Source organism: Podarcis liolepis (assembly GCF_965112155.1).
Source record: "Podarcis liolepis genome assembly, chromosome: 2".
Lineage (NCBI taxonomy): Eukaryota > Metazoa > Chordata > Lepidosauria > Squamata > Lacertidae > Podarcis > Podarcis liolepis.
In genome coordinates, this window is record NC_139555.1 from 55,690,881 (window position 1) to 55,710,734 (window position 19,854).

General features: G+C 39.8%; 1 protein-coding gene across 3 annotated transcripts in view; it reads left to right on the forward strand.

The window, feature by feature from the left end:
• The window catches only part of AFF4 (ALF transcription elongation factor 4), a 53,658-nt gene extending 35,309 nt beyond the window's left edge, over positions 1-18,349 (forward strand). For all 3 annotated transcript variants that reach the window (XM_083487851.1, XM_083487852.1, XM_083487850.1), the window contains 10 exons: positions 3,369-3,457; positions 4,233-4,467; positions 7,806-7,903; positions 8,738-8,801; positions 8,959-9,095; positions 9,339-9,410; positions 9,895-9,988; positions 10,284-10,327; positions 11,227-11,447; positions 12,770-18,349. In XM_083487851.1, coding sequence (XP_083343977.1) covers positions 3,369-3,457; positions 4,233-4,467; positions 7,806-7,903; positions 8,738-8,801; positions 8,959-9,095; positions 9,339-9,410; positions 9,895-9,988; positions 10,284-10,327; positions 11,227-11,447; positions 12,770-12,888 — 1,173 coding nt within the window. In that variant the 3' untranslated portion in view covers positions 12,889-18,349. The remainder of the gene's footprint in view (positions 1-3,368; positions 3,458-4,232; positions 4,468-7,805; positions 7,904-8,737; positions 8,802-8,958; positions 9,096-9,338; positions 9,411-9,894; positions 9,989-10,283; positions 10,328-11,226; positions 11,448-12,769) is intronic.
• The last annotated feature ends 1,505 nt before the right edge of the window (positions 18,350-19,854 follow it).

Genomic DNA, 19,854 nt, shown 5'->3' on the forward strand with positions numbered 1-19,854 from the left:
AGAAGGAGAAACACACACAGTAGAAATGGAAATGATATTAACTGTGAACTAAGGCAGATGTTTTTAAACTGTGATCACCAACCTGGTGCCCAGGAATATCCTTGTAGGCGTAATTGGACCCATGCCAGTAGCAAAACACACCTGGGGAATATTGAACACTGGCTATTGCCAGCTGCTTGTTCTGATTGTCTTCCAACAATTTAAATACACTTAGTTCTTTTGCCTTTAATTTTAAAAGTGGGGCAAAATGTTAACTGAATGAGTGCGCAAAGTGTTCACACTCCACTTCTCATATATATGAATTCTAACAGTGAACTTTTTTTATTTTTCTTGTGTAAAAGGCTTCATTAAATAATTCTAGTTATTCTTGTTATTGTGACTGTGTTGGTGGGGCACACTAAATTTAAGCTGGATCAGTTGTGTAACAGCTGTTGCCAAAATCCTCTCAGCAACTATATGCACAATCTTGCATTAAAGGGTAATTAGAATTTATAAGATCTTTATAGGGTGTTTAAGGCATGTCTCAAAAATTCTCAAAATCAGGAATTTACAAACTGACTGGCATCATTCCTTTCTGTTAGTCATTTGTGAAGCCCAGTCTAACAGCAATACTATTATATGTATGTATTTTTAAAAGCCACGTTTTATCACAAAATGACGTTAATATACACATCATATGTCAGAGTAATAAGCCAAGGTATAAACAAAGGAGGCAGGAGAACATTGCTGCATTCCAGTTCAAACACTTCCTAACTTCCAACTGTTCCTCACTACAAAAGATTCTTCGTAGTCTTCTAAGACTACATGAGACTAAGCACCATTGCAGGCCAGAAACAGCAAGAGAGAGAAAGATGTTGAAATCATCAAGCTCAGCCCCAAAGGGATTGCCGCTATCTCCCAATACTTTATGTTGTGGCCATCTTCCTATATCTCTACACCTTAATAATTTGTTGCAGACAAAAGTAATTCAGACAACAGTGATTTTTAAAGTAGGGAAGGGGGACTAGAACTAGTGTCACATAACCATCCTGCCAAGCCTTTTTTCACTGGCCCACCAGATACCCTCCACTTTTTCATGGTGGTGGTTACAAAACAGAACATACATGTTGCAGTGTTCCCAGAAACTATTCTTTCTCCCGTCTCCCTGTATTCTGTCTTCGCCAGTGTTTCCAGAGCCTTCAACTCACATTGGACCAATTCTTGGCTAGCGTTCCCTTTGCCTTCAGGAGTACTCAGCTTTTATTGCCTATGCTCGGAGGTGACTGGGAATTACCAGAGGTTCCACCAATCTCCTACAAGTTTCATGAACAGCAAACAGCAGAGATCTTAAGAGTAATTTAAATCAATTAAGAGCCATTGGGGCAAGTTAGGTCAGATAGCAAATTAGCAGGCACATCCCTCTTACGGTGGCTGTGTTTGCATGACCAAATCCTGGGTTAATAAATCAGGACATGTATGACCTTGGTGCATTGACAATTTCTCTCTTTTGTTGCCTCTTGACTTTTTCCTTCAGACAAGCAGTTAATCATAGTTTTCAGTTATATGTGAACTGAGAGCCATGGTTAATAGCATCCAAATAAACAGGATTCAAAAGCCAACTTTAAACCAGCCCATGCATAATCTGGCTTATTTTCCAATTTTGCATGCCAGACTTGAAATCTATATATATTATATATATTGGAAGACTTGTAGTGCTGCATCACAACCCTTTATTTGCATGAAGTCAAATAATAACCTCCATGGGACGATTTGCATGAAATCACTATCCTGGATTTGCATGAAATCAGGATAGAGGAAAGGAGCAAAAAAGAAAGTAGAAGATGGACACACAGGAAAATGGAAGCTTTAACAACAGCAGAGGTTTGAGTAAAGCAGAGATGGAACCAAACTGAGGGGGGAAAGTGGTGATTTTAAACAGTGGCAGAGATTTGAGTAGAGTGAACAGGGAGTAACACTAAGATGGGAAAGTGGCAGGTTGAAACGTTTTGAGTACAGTGAAAATGAAACTAGGAAAGGTTCTGTTGTATTAACTTTTTGGTGTTTTCTTCTCTCTTTTCCTTATCTGCTATTTCTCCATGTTAAAACTATTAGGGGTTGGGGTTTTTTTAAACACCTCAGTGTGCCCTTCTTCCTGATTTACTTAAACCTCTGATGTTGTTTAAAACTTCGTTTCAGTGTCCCTCTTTTCCTGCTTTACTTTAAATTTCTGCCGTTGTTTGAGTACAGCGAGAAGAGAGAAGCAATGAGGGGGGAAGAATGGCTGCTTTAACCTTCTTCCTCTTCCATTCCTTAGCTGCCTCATGTGATATAGATCCCTCAAGTATTCCACAGTACCTTCCCACAAAGCATTTCACTCTTGGTACCACATGTTGCCTTATTGAAGTTCCATATTCAATATAGTAATATTTGGACAACATCCTTCAGCTGAATTTAACTTTCCCTCACTAAACAAGCTGACAGGCTAGTTCCTTATGATTCTGTTAATCTAAAAGATGCAGTAGCATGTATCATTATGGGATGTGTGCTCCAAGGGAGCTGCAGAATAGGAGAGAGAAGAAGGCATGGAAATTGAGTGATCTGTGTTCAAGAGGGAGCTGAAAAAGTGGGAAGAGTAAAGGGAAAAAAGGAGTGAATGTGAAAATGGGGTGGCAAAAAGGAGCTAATAGGAAGCATAGGCACGGGTTAAAGCAAGGAAATGAAAGGTTCTGCAAAATAGAGGGGAAGGGGAAGCTCTAGGGTCTTAATGGGAGGGGAATGACAGGGGCTTGGTAAGTGGAGTGAGCAGGGGCACAGTACCTAGCGCATTTATATTATTTCATTTATATTTTTACCATATTAATGAACACCCTTAAAAAGTAATTTAATGTTTCATTTTTTCTGCTATGAAAGATTTAACGTGCATTTACAAGGAGCAGTTTACAAATAGTAAATGTGTATTTTGCTAAATATTAAAGTGAGCCTTTAAATTGTACATTTCTTAGCATAGTCAATAGGAATAAATTTTCGCTGGTGAGATCCAGTATAGAGACTCTTGTGTCAGCATGACAAGACCAGTTGCTGTTTTGACAGTCTATAGTGGGAGTAAACTGAGCTGTCACATTTTTGCATGCATGAAGCTATTAAAGCCACACTTAGATCTCCTTGTATTGCAGGAGTATGACATCTACAATACTTCAGCCTTATGTTCATTTTGTCAGTAAGGTTTATTGACATTATCTTGTACTGTTCCTGCAGGGAATGTTTTTATTACTTGCTGTATTATTATCTTAATCCTGTAAGTGGCTTGTTAAATCATTGTGGTGGTCTGTGAAACATAGCTGCACTTATTTAATGTGAGATCATCAAACTTTGTGGTTGTTTCATTATAGAATGCAGAGGAAAGCCGAGGCGTTGAAAGCAAGAAAACCAAACTAGAAGAAAAGGCTCCTTCAGCGCACAAAACTTCCAGTAACAGAGAGTGAGTGCCTGTTTACACTATGTAAGATCCGAAATGCATGAAGCAGAAGTTTGCTCAGAGCACACAGTTTTAAAAGTGATCCATTTGCACACAAAGTTCCAGTTTTTGTTTGATCAGTTACCCCTGCAGAATTGTCAGATTGCTTTCTTTAAAAGAAATCTCAATTTTGGGTTGACACAGCACTTGTTCAAAGGTAAAATTAGGGGGGAAATGTATACCTGCTTTTAGCAAGTATTTCTTACAAAAAAGCTGCCATGTCAAATGCCCCACCACACATATAACATTTGGTAGTTTAAATTGCAATTTGTCCATTCTGAAGAGACAGCTTATAAGAGCTCCATTTTTTTGGTAAGTGGGCACCTTTTGGATCATAGCTCGTTATCTCTACCTTTTTAGATCGGGGTAAAACAGTGGGCATATTTGAATTTTGAGAATGCTTTGGGCACCGGTCCCAAAATGGCCATGGGCCACTGGTTGACCACCATTGCTGTAGAGTGGGAGGGGGCATCTGTAGCCCTCCAAATGTTGCTGCACTACAACCCCCATCATCTCTAACCATTTGCATCAAACAACATCTGGGGACAGGGGTGTCACAAGCTCCTATTCCTGATTGGTGGGTTTTTCTGTTTAATGTTGTACTTTTAGAGCTGCCATATTTTCTTCATTCTTACATGAGATATTTTTGCTAGTGGTACTTGAACCATGGAATAGGTTTGCATAGGTTCATGGTGGCAGTAACTTGCACTGGTTAATATTTTTTTCCTTTATGGGGCAGATCATCAAAGCAGAGTGCTGTTAAGGAGAAGGATCTTCTTCCGTCTCCAGCCACAACCCCAGCCACCCAGAAAGATTCCAAGCAAGAGCATGGGTCTCGGAAGAGAACTGTCAGTCAGTCGTCTTCCTTGAAATCGAGCAGTAACAATAACAAGGAGAGTAGCAGCAGCAAAGGTAGCTCTTCTAAACAAAAGAAGACTGAAGGGAAGGCCTCAAGTAATACCAAGGAAGCAAAGGTAAAAAGATTATACTTCCATCATAGTTTCCCCTTGTCCATAACCTTTCGTTTGCACTTTTTGTAAAACCAAGCATATAAGCCCTCTTCAGAAGAAACCCTTACATGTTGAACAAAAAATGGGAGCAGGGCTGCATTGACTGACCTGACATACACACGTTAGCTTGGCCTGCCCTCTTGTCCATGCCTACATCACAAACGTTTGCAAGAGTTAACCTTCCTGTGTAGTCTTGTACCAGCAAAGGCATCCATGTAATCTGGAACCAGTAGAATTTCAGGTTGCATGGATGCCTTTGTTAGTACAGCTGTTCCTCTTTGCAGACATTCATGCTTTATGCTTTTAGACGTCAGAGGGAGAGGCTTGTTTTCCACTCAGACATTGTAGGAGTATTTGACTGTTTTGTCTGGGTAAGGCTAGAATTTCACAGCTTTTGAGTTCTCTAATTGAGACACGACAGCTTGGGGTTTATAAGATACCTGTTAGTGCAGGGTGGTCCAATGCATGGCCCAGGGGTGTATATGACCTGCAATGCCTTTTGGTGTTCCCCAGGCAACATTTGATGTCCCCTCCAAAGGAGAAGGTGTGAGGGCTCTGACAGGGTCCTTAGAGTCTTCTCTTTTTTAGTATATGTGCTGCCGAAGCGAGCACAGGGTCCTTAGAGTCTTCTCATCTCCTTTCCAAATCCTAGTTAGTGCTTTCTCAGCTTTGGGAAGGAGGTATGAGGACTCTAGGACCCTGTCAAAGCCTCACACCTCCTTCCTAAAGTGCAGCGCCCTTTTACTGGGATTTGGGAAGGCTGCACAAGGGCTGGTTGGGCAGGGGGATCAGATTTTGGTCTTGTTTCCCCCCACCCTACGTGACAAGGCAGTATGCAGCCCGTGGATTGTATGCTGAAGTAAACTTGATATGAAAAGTTGTACCACCCTGTGTTAGAGAAACCTTTGTGGACATGAGCACACCTTTAAGTTGACAACGAAGTTGGTATGTTGCCTGCTGGTAGTTCCTAGACTGCAAATGTTACTCTGAATTAGAGGTTTTCTGTTCATCAGTGGTCAGTGTTTCCTTAATAGGAACATAGTACAGTGGTGCCTCGCAAGACGAAATTAATTCATTCTGCGAGTTTTTTCGTCTTGCGAATTTTTCATCTTGCGAAGCACGGTTTCCCATAGGAATGGCAGCACAGCTCCTACCTTCGCAAACCCAAGAAAAAGGAAACAAACTTGCAAGCCCATAGGGAAATTCGTCTTGCGAAGCAACTCAAAAAATGAAAAACTCTTTCGTCTTGCGAGTTTTTCGTCTTGCGAGGCATTCGTCTTGCAAGGTACCACTGTAGTAGATAAACTAGTAAGTGAAAGTAAATTTGCTTATGCCTCAGGCAAAACTGGAGCGTTGTAGAAACTAGGACAATGGGAGGACCTTAGAAAGTAAACAAGTGGCTAAATACTTCACCAAGGAATGTAGCTGCAAAAGTCTTGATTTTTTGAGCCAAGTAGAGTTGGACTAAACAGTGCCTTCACGGGGGAAATTCCAAAGAGCTTGTGTATGTGGCAGGAGTTGGTTTTTAATAGATTTTTTGGCACCCTTCTTTTAAGCGTACACTGAGTCATGTCTGGACCAATTTAAAATTAGGCTAATTAGTATCCCCTCATAGTTCTGCTGGGTTTTAATAATTCTCCTGCTAGGGTAGTATTGATGTGTTCTATTAATGCATTAGCCTAGTTGGCTGAGTTTCATTATTGAAGCAGAATTTGGTTTATCTGTTTTGTAAACAGATTTAACATACATATGATGATTGAAAGAAAAACTAAAGTTGAATAGAAAGAAGACTGTTGACTCCCTTCAGATGTTAAAAGGGCAGTGTGACGCTTCTTGCTCCCCATATCCCCTGTGAACCCGGTTCTAGGTGAACTCTTAGGAGTCTCAGGCTAGAGGGTTTTCTTTTTTCCGTCATCATGCTTCTCTGTTTCCTTGGTTTATCAGCTGCCATTGGCGTAATTAACACTAGAGATCCTTTGTAAACTCCCTGCCTTGGTTTTCCCCCTCTCATGGAGGAAGTACAAGCCAGTTAAACTTGTGTTGTATGAAGCTCCTTCCCTTCCTTTTACACCTAACTCTCATTTTCCCCGTGCCTTCACACAGACTCGCAGGTTCAAGTGCACACACAAGGTTTCTCTCTCTCGGTTTCATTCCTTGTAACCTTTCAATTTGCGTGCTTTCGCACCCCAACTCCATACCTTTCTGTGCCTCTAGCTATTTTTCTCTACATTCCTCACTTACAAGCTCTCTCTCCGCTGCTTCTCCCAGCAGCCAATCAGCCCATTCCCCCCCTTCCTTTTCCCTCTCTCTGTGCCTACAAGCACACACAGTTGTTTGTTCTGCTGGGTTTCCTTCTTTTTGCTTCCACTTCCCTCCAGAGTCTCTCGCTGTTGGTGAGCTTTAGGACCCACCCCGCTGGCTGCTTGTGGCTCTTTAATCCTGACAGGGTGGGACAGGTCAGCGCCCTCAAAGCCCTTGACACCCCCAGCCTCCCAGATGGGCCCCTCCCTTCCCGGGCAGATTGACAGCTAGAAAGACTGCTTTTCTGCTGCCGCCTCTACTCACAAGCACAAAAGTACGGGAGGAACAGAGAGGTGCTAAAAGCCCTAGGAGCGGGGTTGGCCCATTGCACCTCTGCCTTACTGTGATGTATTTTAAGTTCAAGTTCAATAGGGGAAACAGCTGTTGGAGGGTTGGAAGAAGGAGCGAGACATAACCGTGATTACGGAGAACTGTTGGGGACGTGGGAGCAGTGATAAGAATGGTGGGCATCTGAAAAGCTCGCTGTAGTTATTAGATTTCAGAACTTTGGCCACACTGGAACTTGTGGCTTTCTTTGGAAAAAAGTATTGCACTTCGTCTGGAAAGTAAAATATCTTTGGTTGTATGCTGCACTGTTACATAATGGCAATATTCAGCCGTTGCTCAGGCATCTGACTGTAATTTGACCCTTCCTGCATAGTTCTACTGCAGCATAGGTTGGAACAGCACTGAGAAAGAGACCTAACAAAGCTGTATAGCTGTGAGCATTAGAAAATGCCTAATAGGTTGTATTAATTAATTATATGCAAACAATAACAATTGGGTTCCTAATTGAAATGTGCCCCTGTTGTGTTTTGAATCTGTTGGAGTCCATATGGCAACATCTGTGTCGGTCAAGCTGTATATGTGGTAAACATGAATGATGCTACACATCTGGATTGCATTTAGCCAGCCTGAGCTCAGCAAGTGAAGCACAAGCAGTGAATATTTGTTCGCCAAAAATCAGTGTTTTAACTAATTGTGGTCTGTCTTCTTTCAAGGAGAAGCTTTTAAATAATTCTTCAAACTGCCCTTCTGCCTCCACCATGACTACAGATAACTCGAAGTCCCGGAGAGCAAAGCTAGTGTTTGATGACAGGTGAGAACAGATAGAAGTCAGGCAGTTGGTCTCTATGTTACCAAGAATGTGTGATGAATATTTATACTGACATCTGTGTGTCGTCCATTTTAGTCTTTTTGCTCTGTCTTTCTGACATGATAGTTTGGGTACCTTTGCGCTCATCTGTTGCAAGGAGTTACAGCTGCCAGGAGTGAAATGCAGCATGATGCCGTCTATTTCTGCAAACCTGCAGATCTTCTCTGAGCTGAATTAGTTCCCCTCTCCTCCCAAAAAGACACTGTTCTCCTGAGAAGGGGCACAGCATATGCTTTGCATGAGACGGGTCCCAGGTTGAATCCCAGACATTTCCTTCAGGGAGGGCTGCGAAAGATTCCTGCCTGAAACCCTGGAGAGCTTCTGCATCAGGGGCTGGGATCAGGGGCTGGGACCACCAGCCTGCAGCCCAATCTTGGCCTGCCAGAAGACCCACAAAGCCATTTCCCTTAAACCATGCCCACCAGTCCAAACATGTTTTCTTGTGGAATTGAAGGCCAGTACTACATGTCTGCTGTGCAAAGCTAGTAACACAGACCCAAACCAGTACCAAACCAAACGTCATTCCTTTGCCTCCAGTACAGTGAGAACACATTGTAAGCCAAACTGCCACTGTGTGGATGCAATGCATTGTGCCAGTGCAGGAGGGGTGTGTTGTGAGCATTGTCAGGCCAGGAAATTAAGGCTTCTCACACTGTATCCTGCATGCTGCTAGAGCAGCTTAGAGCTCCTAGATAACCCTCCATAAATGGGAAATGCACCAAAGGGTAAGACTGCTCTGATTTTATCAGTCTCATAGGTTTTCATTTTATGTTGCAGGACTTACTCAGCAGATCACTACTTGCAAGAAGCAAAGAAATTAAAGCACAATGCTGATGCATTGGTAAGGAAAATGCTAAACTGTTGTTTACTTAGAGGCATTGCTTATTGTCCTAGGTTGGCATGATTCTCTCCCCCCCACCCCAACTATTTTGCCTGACACTGTAATAGTAATCCTCACTTTTATGAGTTGATTGTCAAAAGGCTTTGTATTTCTTTAGTCTGACAGGTTTGAGAAAGCTGTGTACTACCTTGATGCCGTCGTGTCATTCATTGAATGTGGGAATGCATTAGAGAAAAATGCTCAGGAATCAAAGTCCCCGTTCCCTATGTATTCTGAAACTGTGGAGCTGATCAAGTAAGTGATACAGAACATGCAACAAGCATTGTAATAAAAATGGTGATTAGGAGCTCTGGTGTCAGTGCCTTAGTAAAACATTGAACAAAAATATTCCACTCTCGGTATTTTTCATCTTGGGGTTAACTGCAGATTTTTTGGCACAAAGGATAAAGCACAAACCTCACATTTTTTATTAAAGAATTGTGAATAAGAACTGAATGTTTTGACGTGACAGTTGCTTACATCATTTTTTGGTTGCAGGTACACTATGAAACTGAAGAATTACTCAGCACCAGATGCTACTGCAGCAGACAAAAGGCTAGCAGTGCTGTGGTATGTACAGTTTGAGCAATTACAGTTAAATAGCTTTGAAGGCAGACTATACCTGTGTAATATACATTTTGTGATAAGGAAAAAACCAAAGCTTACTATCTAGCCTAATGCTGTTAGTTCTTGACTGGCAACAGCTTTTCAAGATGTCAAGGAGAAGTCCACACTTCTACTTGGGATTTAGTATCACTTTAATCTTCTTTGAATTCAAATGTTCTAATACTCCTGGTTATGTTACAGAAGTGCACTGTACATTTCCCATCACATAGCTGTTATTATTTGTACTGCCATTGGCAATATTCCAAAGTAATAATTAGTTTACTGTAGTCACCTCATTATTATGTACTATAAAATAATACATTTAGTATTTTACATCCCCCAGACCGATTTTTGGTTAGTCATGTCGTGTTTTATTTGTTTGCACAATTTCATAACAAGAAAATTATATATATAATAATTAAAGTGATGGTGTTATTTCTTTTTCTAGTCTTAGATGCCAGTCCCTGTTATACTTAAGACTTTTCAAACTGAAGAAGGAGAGTGCCCTGAAGTATTCCAAGACATTGACTGAACATCTAAAGGTAAAAAACATGTTCATTGTAGCTTTGGAAAGAAATTGCCTAACCCAAAGGGTTATTCATTGTGATCATCATGCTTCTCTATGCAGGAATGGGTTTTTTTTGGGGGGGGGGGGAGCGATGTAGTTAAACTTGATGAATTGTGTAAGAAAGACATTTTGTATTAGGTGACTAATAAATTGAATGAAGAATAATAACTCCCATTATCCCCGACATCTGGCATCAACATACTTGGTGACTGCTGTATTTTCCAGATTTTATTGTACAATTTATTGAATGGGTTGTTTTTCCTCAACAGAATTCCTATAACAATTCTCAAGCACCATCACCTGGTATGGGAAGGTAAGTGTTTCTTTAATACACAATACTAGGTTGTATCCAATGATGCCATTCAGAAAGGCTTCCGTCAGCAGAACAGGGAGGGAAGCATTTTTCAGCAATTACTCCTCCATTCTGTGCTCCATAGTCGCCTCTGGAGAGCCACACAAGCTTCTGGAGCAGATTTGGGGTTTGGTGCAGCAGCATGAGGAAACACTGAAAATTACTACCCCCCCCCACCCCGTTTGCTGATGGAAGCCTTACAGTCAGTTGAACAGCACTGTTGGATACAACCAAAATGAGAAATCTAGTAGTGGTTTCTGTGTTCTCTCATATTCCTTCATTTCTTCTAAGGGTCTGTGCACTGTTGCATTCTGAGGCTTTAATGTGGTAGACTTTTTTTCTTCTAGAAAAACATGCAGATTTTCATGATTTAGTTCCATTTCTCAAAGGACTGTACTCCCACAAATTGAGAGGGAAACGCACTAATAATTAACTGACAAGATTATCACAACATTAATATTACTCGTGGCACTTACTGGAAGTGCTACATGGTTTATATAAGAGTTTGCACACTTGGATCTAGTAGCAATAATATATTGGCATTATTTTTTGTATGTAGTGTTACATAAACCTCCAGGAAGATTTAGCCCCATCTGCATCAGGGTGTATGAATGCAAAAAGATGCTATATGGGTGGTTAATCCCATATCTAGCATCCTGGACTGTGCACAATGTGATATGTGCTGAATTAGATCTATAAGTAATGGGTGACGTCAATTTTAATAGTTCTAATTGTCCCTATAGAGTGAATGTCAGAATATAGTTTTAATATTACATAACTTTTGTCAGTATCACATATCTTCTCTTTTGGCTGAATGTTGATGGCGGCAAACAAATGTCTGTGATCTGTTTAATTATTAGCAAACCAGTCAGCATGCCGTCTCCAGTCTCTCCGAAGTTGTCTCCGGGAAATTCAGGAAATTACTCTTCAGGGTCAACCAACCCTTCAGGGAGCACGTCTTCAGTTACTATTCCACAACGGATACACCAGATGGCAGCCAGCTATGTCCAGGTTACATCCAATTTTCTGTATGCCACTGAAATTTGGGACCAAGCTGATCAGCTTGCTAGAGAGCAAAAGGGTAAGACTTGGCTGCATTAATCTACCATCAGGTCTAGTCACATAGACCATGACAATTAAAGTTTTTTTAAAAATCGGTACTTACATTATTGCTGGTACTGGTTCACTTAAGACTGTAAAATGTCTGCACTTTCGTTGGTACATTCCATGACCTCAAGAGACCTGTGCCTCTCCCCAGCCCTTGCCCATACACTTTAAAACCGGGGGGAAAGGAGGAGGAAAATTAAATAACTGAAACCAGTAACACTGAGCCCCTAAGAAGCCATCCTCAGGCATTTTCTGGAGCACTTGAGCTGCAAAATGGGGGCTGGTGCCAGAGTCAGGATTCATCCCCAAGCGTGCAAGCTGCTCTTCAGATGCACAAAGATCAGAAGTGGGTTTTAAGCTCATTCAGTAGAACACACTTGTAAACCCTCCCACAAGCAGGAACCCAGTCAGATCACAGAGAGCGTTTCCAAGCTCATTCAGTTGAAACCCTCTTCAGACCCTCACTTGTCTGGAGGACCAGCCTGTAAGGCCAGTGGATGTTAGGAGACAGCTCCATCCCCATTGTTACAGCTCATGCAGTGGCTCCCCATTCGTAGAATGCTCTCCCCGGGGAGTTTCATCAGCGCCTTCATTATATATATATTAGACACCAGGTGAAAACGTTCCGCTTCAACCAGGCCTTTGGCTGATTAATATTCTATGGCCTTTTAAATATGTTTGTGGGAGGTGGGTTTATTGTTTTGTATTCTAACATTTTATTTGTGCTTTTATCCTGTATTTTGATCTTGTGAACTGTCCTGAGATCTTCAATTGAAAGGGTGTGTGTGTGTGTGTGCGCGCGCATGCGTGCACACACACACACACACACACCAATTTTTCCCCTATATAAGTATGTGAAATGTTCTGAGGCTTAGAGAAAATTGATCAATATTAGAGTGTATTGTTTGAATGTTATATGAAACTTTAAGCACTTTGTTCTATCTAAAGTACTCTAAGATCCCACTCTGTGAACACTTATTATACAAACCTTCAGTTATCTGTACTTGAAAGATTTCTACCCTACTATCACTAAATAAACATCTGATTCAGATGCCCCAACATACAAATCAGTTAGCAGTTGCTCAGAGCCCGGAAAGGTTCTCTGACTGAGCATAATCCCTGCAAGAGTAGTTAAGAGATTCAGAGAATCAAAGTTCCCATTCCTTGCTTTTTTATTTTGTTTAGCATTGCAGTCAGAAAAAATACAATTTTAATGTGAATTTTCCATCGTTTTAATCTTGGGGAATATGTTGCATAAAGGTGTATGTCAATCTGGTTGCTTCTTCTTTTCTGCAGAATTCTTTGCTGAACTGGATAAAGTGATGGGCCCTCTGATCTTTAATGCAAGTGTCATGACAGACCTAGTACGTTACACCAGACAGGGACTGCATTGGTTGCGTTTGGATGCCAAGTGATAACTGGACTGAAGAAATCTAAAGCATAGAAGATACTTTTCTTGCTGCCTCTGATTTTTTTTCAACACTGTGTCATAAAAAAATAAGGAAGACTGCCATAATGCATTGCTTAGTGGACACTGAGATTAAGGAATGCTTTCATGTGTCTCCCAGCATCATGTGTTTGAGAACCTCCCAACCATCATGTTAATGAACTTTTTCAGTTGTTCCATTTTTAAGGTATTTAAAAAATAGTTTAAACTCTGCAACGTTTTAATGTAAGATGGATTCATTGAGCTGCAATTGGATTGGAATTCTAGTAATTATGCCTAACAAATCTGTTTTAAAACATATTTATTTTAATTTGTTTTTGAAAGCTCTATTTTTGGGCTTTTTTAAGATTTAGCAATTTTTCCTATAAATTTTACCTGATCAAGTACTTAGTGAAGATAAAATGTAGACACTTTATTTAAGTATTTTGTGAGCTTTGTTATTCTGTAATGTCTTGTGGTGGTAGAGCTTGTAAGAGAAAGTCAGGGTTGATAGATTCTAAAGTGTAGGGACATATTTTCATGAATATCTCAGTTAAACCCCTAAATGACAGCCACAGGTTTATTATTGTACTAAGTTCCAAGGATGTTGTTCTATACATTAAGCCATTTTATTTAAGTGAGATGTAAAAAAAAAAATTATCTCTATGGACACTTAGCTTCAAAACACATGTCTTAACACTAATAATATGAAAACCTTCCAGGAAGTTGCATTTAATGCAATATCAAAGTGATGTGGGTCTCACAATTGAGCTTCAGTCTGCAGGTGTAGACCAGAAATGGTTTCAAATGGACAATCTTGTGCTTTGGTGCAGCCTCTGTTTCCTTGCTTGTCTTTATTAGACACTGAAGCCACTAACTCACTCCTACATGGAAGTGATGCTTGTCCATTTCCAGTGGTAAGTCAGAAAATGTGAGCAGTAACTAAACACCCTTGGGTTTCTCATGGTTAGGTGTACGCAGTTGGCAACATGGGGTTGAGAGTAGACCTATGATTACAGGGACATTTTAAACTGTTAGCGTCCAGTTGATTTAAAACCTTGATTTTACCCCATTTTATGACACCTTCCTTAATGTTAAGTGTTTGTGATGGGAACAGAATCTTTAATTTTCAAGGAAATAACTGTGATCAGCAAAAATCATGCGTGGAATTCTAAGTGACTGCTTTAAGGTTACTAACCAGAGCACCTTTCCATAGGAGGTGCCTGCCTGACGAAAAGAATACTGCTTAGCATCCCTAACATGTCTGGTGTGCCTTATGCCTTTTTAGACGAAGATTTTGAATACTGTTTACAAGAGGTTTTACACATAGGACCTGGTATACTGTATCCAGTTGGTCTCCTGCAGTACTTTGGTAAAATTCCACTTCCTTTTCCTGATAACTAGTGGCTGTCATTTGTTGAGAATACACACATTGGTTGTTCGTTAGAGTCAAACTCTGAACCCCTCTCAGTGTGGGGTTGTGGAATGCTGCTTTACCTGCCCTTGTCCCTGAACCCTACCCCAGATGTAAATGTGCATGTTCAAGAAAATGATTGCACTAAATTTATGTCTAGCTGTATAGCTATGTGCCAAAATGATGGCGAACGTTGAAAGAAGGAATAGAATTCTACATTGATTAGTACTGCAGTGTGTCCTTGGGACGTTGAGAAACTTCATAAATTATAGTCACTAAACTATAGCTTGCATAGTCAACGGAGCCTTGTGTTCGGATGTTTTGTACTTCAAGGAATGCACAGGTTCTCTTACCTTGATACTTTGAATTGTTTCCGATGAAATCAACTATCCCTTGGTTCTGTATTCACAATCATTAATGCTGTTTACTGTTGCACTCTTATCCACAAGAATGCATTGTAAGAGTGGAGGGAAAAATACGAAGTCGCACCCATGCATAGAAAAGATGATAAATCAAACAATATTTGAGAAAATGATGCAGCCTAGGATGATTTACTGTGGGCAAACTGAATTTCAGTTAAGCAGTAATGGGTGATGATGTATTAAATGGCTACATATTCTTTTGGTGTCGCTGTTTGGCCAGTGCAAATACAACTGCTGTCGTATGGAACCTTATTTAAACCGCTTCCTTGGCAAGCAGTTTATTGTGTATGTGCCCGGCACACAGACTAAGAGAGTTTCAGATTATTTTTTTATAAAGAAATGGTTTCTGTGGTCCATTTCATGTGAGCTGCTTGTGTAGAGGTACCAGTCTCGTGAAGCAGTTTTAAAGCAGGCACGTTTTCATGTGCTTTGGTCCCAAGAGGTACAGCACAGATGCTAACTCAGATCCAATGGGTAGGTTTTTCCTTAACATTCAGAAGTGCCTGGCACACTTATCATACCGAAGCCTCTACACTGTTAGCAGGAGTTGGATTACAAGCTCACTTGCTGTGTCGTGCTGCAGTGATCAGCAGGGTGATTTGGCTTGGTTTTGTACCCAGTTACCATAACTGCCAGTGGGAAAATCTCTCGTTTTTTTAAAAAAACATTGTTTTCAGAAGTAGAATACTCTATATCAGATTGGATTTTTTAAAAAGAAGCTTCTTCAGATGAATCCTAGACATTTGTATGTTTAATAATTTAGCAAGGCCTCTGTAGTTTTAAATGTATACCTAAGCTAGCAAGCATTATCTTTTGTAATATATGCCTCCCAGAGGTATTATTTGTATTTCCTAAATATGCGCAGTTATTTTCCTTCATGAATGCAAACTGTTTAGCAGTTTCCAACCAGTTAAATTAGGAGTAGACAAAATTTCAAAAGGCCATCGAACTTGGAATTCCTTTGTCTCTGAAGTGCATGAGTAATTTGCCAAAGTTAATTGTTAAATGCAAACACATCATGAGCTTTTCCTTCTCTTCTCAAAGAGCAAAAGCAAGCTTAACATCTGCCCTTAAGATGCATTATGTGTATATTTTGAGCACTGGCATTGTGCTGTTGTCTTTGTGTGGAAACTCTGGAATAAGGGGTTCTATGGTTGTGTATTTACACATATCAATGTTGCTGTGTATCCCAGTGATGAGCCTTTTAGAACTGCTTAATAGTCGGACTAGGCTTGCTCAGGTGTTCAAGTAATTCTGAATTTTCTCTCAAAAGTTGCAGGGTCATAGGAGAGCAATTCATGAATGGTGGCACGAGATCCACCAGTGGAATTCTTTAGGTGTTTCACCAGCCTGCTGGCAGTGAGTGGGTGAGACACTGTAGCATTAGAAGCTACAAACGTTTCACTTCATCAGTCGATTCTGACTAGCACGTCCCCAAACTATAGATCCATTCTGATGGCAGATCCCCTTAATAAAATGCCTAGGAAACACTGACCTTGTTGACACTTAGCTACTTCATTTTGTATCTTAAATGAACATTCAGGGTACCAGACTAAGATGACCCAGCGTGTTCAGTTCAATATGATTTAAATCTCTTGGCTGTAAAGCAGAGCAAGTGGCTCTTGACCTTTGACAGCAGTATGCAATTTGTAATATACATGTTTCTAATACATATATCTACATACATATATAAATGAATGAACTCAAGTCTGTCCAAAGTTTGTTATACTTGTGTTAGGTTATAGTACAGCTGACTATATCAATATATTTATTGAGTGCTGAGCCATCCTCATTTTGGTGATGGTGATAAACTTTGCATATTATGCTGGAGTGCTATCAGTTTCTTTTAGATTATTGAAGCTTGATTGCTGTGATTTTATACACGAGAAACCCTGTAGTGTGTGTTATAAGCAGCCACAGCAGGTAGGGAGTCTGGATATAATGGAGGGATTGCCAAAGGCAAGTAAGACATAGCTGTAGGCAGATAACCACGAAGCTTGCCAAATCTGGCAAATATCGGGAAAGACTACTTTTGCTATATATAGTAACATTTCCCTGCACTGTAAACTTTGCAGTATTTTTTATTAAGGGGGTTTCGATGGACCTGAGCAAATCAAGTCTGAATACATTTTACCCATACAAGAAGTAAGCAACAACCAGACCACATGGCAGAGTCCAGAATGGCAAATATTTCATAAATATTTGCGTCAAGGACAGAATGGCGTTAAATTGAGGGGAAATCAGTATTGTGGGAAGTTTGGGGTTTTGGTAGCTAAGTTAATGTTGGAGATCTTTCAACAGAGTGTAGCCAAAGCTTTTACTAGTGTGCTCCCCCTTTCCCCCAAGACCTAGAAAATGCAGGTTAACTGTACAGAGTATGAGAAATCAGTTTCACTATTTTGGGTGGGTACTGGGGTGCTTACGGCATTTTAAAAATAGCAGTTATGGGAAATGGGTTGATTGTAACATTCTCACTGGAGTCAAGACTTTTGTAGAAACCCGAGTGTTTTTACAAAAATGGCTTCTCCCGATTCATCGAGGCTTTAGGCAAACTCAGCCGAAGACCTTTTGTTGCTTCCCGCTCAGATTAATTGTCAAAGTGGATCTAATTTTGGCTTGTCTTCCCAATTCCATGTGTAGATGCATTGACCACACATTTGTTTCTGGTAATGTAACTGAACAGAACTGGTGCTGGCAAATTGGGCTCAGACGTTTTCCTTCTCCTAGTTCATAGATCACATCAGTATTGGCAGCCAACATTCCAAGATGGTTGCACTAAAATAACATAGAACTTGGCTTCATGAGCCAGGCCAAAAGCCTCTGCAAGCACAGTTGCTGGCATATGTATCTGGTTCCATTTTTAAATGGTTTTAAGAAGTTTTGTATATGGAGGATAAAGTGCTTATATATTTATTAAAGATCCTTTATCATATTTGAAATTACTTGGTAAAGGTGGCTTTTCTTTTCCTTTTGGGGGCAAATGTGTTGGGAGGGGGAAGTTGTTTTTAACCTTTGGCTTATCAATTAAAAAATATTTTAAAAATCCCTTCTTGAGCATGCAGCTTGGTACTGAACACGATTGGCAGGATGGCTCTCTGTTGTATGCTTTGTACATGACATGTCCATGTCTTAAACATTTTGTTACTTATCAATGTATTAGTCATCTGTTTTCAACCAAAACTAAACTTTTAAAACAAAACTGTGATCCCCCCCTTTACTTTGCAATATATTTGAAATTTCAAAAGGGTACTTTGGGGCTCCAAATTAGGATTTCTAAGTCAGTATGTGCATTTCACGTATGTTAATGGTGAGCAAAGTATTATATACTAACTAGATTTCCCCCCCACATCTGTATAGTATATCTATGTATTTTGTGGTATTGAGATTATAGAAAGTTTAGTGTCTGAAATATGCGTTTAATGTGTATTTTTAAACAAATTTATGGCAATTAAATATTTGGAGAAAAGGGTATCACATTTCAATTTGTAAAGATCTTTTTAACTACTGTGTCATTAAAATGCTTTGTACAATGCAAAACTGTAACTGGAGAAACTAAGTTTAATAAATATCAAATAGATTTTCTGTATTAAACTTTATAAGCACTGTGCTTGAATTAATCCTTTTGTATGGACCTTTCTACAAGAGCATTACACATTGGTTCAGAAAGAATTGTTCTGTTTGAGGATGAGTGGGCAGAGTGGTATGCTGCTCCCATATGTTCCAAGTGGGGAAAACTCTTATGTTTTCAATATGCACATAATTACCAATTCCTTACTATTAAGCCAGTTACATCATTCCCCACCACACAATTAAAGTTTGAAACACAAACATTGGAAAAGAGATGGCATCAATTGTGGTACTGAGGTGCTTATAGCTCTTATGCTTTTTTTGATTTACCAGCGTTGAATAATTGCTTGAGGATTTAATGGGGGGAAACCTATATCATACCCTTAGCTCCTGTAGAATGGTAAAGGTCCATAGTTGCAGCTTTGCTCAGAGTACTTCCAGGGTATCTTCCCAGACTGGCTTTCCCTTTTAGCTGGCATATAAGGCACATAGCAAAGTGTGTTTGCTTAACAGCTATTTAATGTCTTGCATAGAAAAACATGATAAACAGTACAAAAAATAAGATTGGTTTAAACTACTTTAGCTTCCTCTAAAAGACCGATGATGGAAAGATGTAGCCTAAATTAAAATGTGCTTCTGACACATTGAAGTCCTTTGTAGCTGTCCATACAACAGAAGCTTTCATTGAAAATCTTTAACCACATGATCTCAGGAGAGGTGATAATAAATAAACAGGGAGGAGCATTATCCAAAGCAGCAGCAGTTTCTTCACCTTAGTGAACAATCACTCCTGCGATACTCTTATAGAACAGTGTTTGTTTCTGAAAAAGAAAAAAGCAATATACAGAGAGGAATTAATATACTTTAATACAGCTCTGTAATATGAAAGCAAAGTTAAATGTGATGGTTTTTATTTTTAAAAAACTGATCGGTGTCTGGTATTCGTCTTAAGGGGAAGAGCAAATTGTGTCACCAGCAAACATTTCATTAGCACAGAGTAATTTTGTTTTTAGAACAGCACGCCAAAAATAATTTTTTTCTTTTAGTTTTTGGTGCTCAGTTGATGTATATTTTCAGAGAATAGTCTAATGACTAGCATAAATATAAATAGCTTTATTGATTAGTCTGTGTTTTACTGTCTTGTTCCTAAACTATTTTCACAGTTGACATCTCTATGGTAATTCATCTGGCAATATTTAAAATGCTCCTGATAATCTAGACTGTATTAAAGGCTCAGTGTAGTTTAAAGTTTATTCATTTTAAAATGGGACCATCTAGATTTGCAATTCCTATCATTCTGGATATATATACCCGTGAAAATCTACGAAAGCATATATATATATATATATATATATATATATATATATATATATATATATATTGCGGGATTTGGAAGCTCGAAGAGTCACGTATGTTCCTCATTTCTGTTCAGGATGACTCAGATGGCTGCCCCTGGCATCATGGGATTCATTTCAAGGAGTGAGATAGAAATTACCTGCATAGTCTTGTGGCACATTCACTGTTATCCCTGCATGCTGCTCCAAGTGGTCTT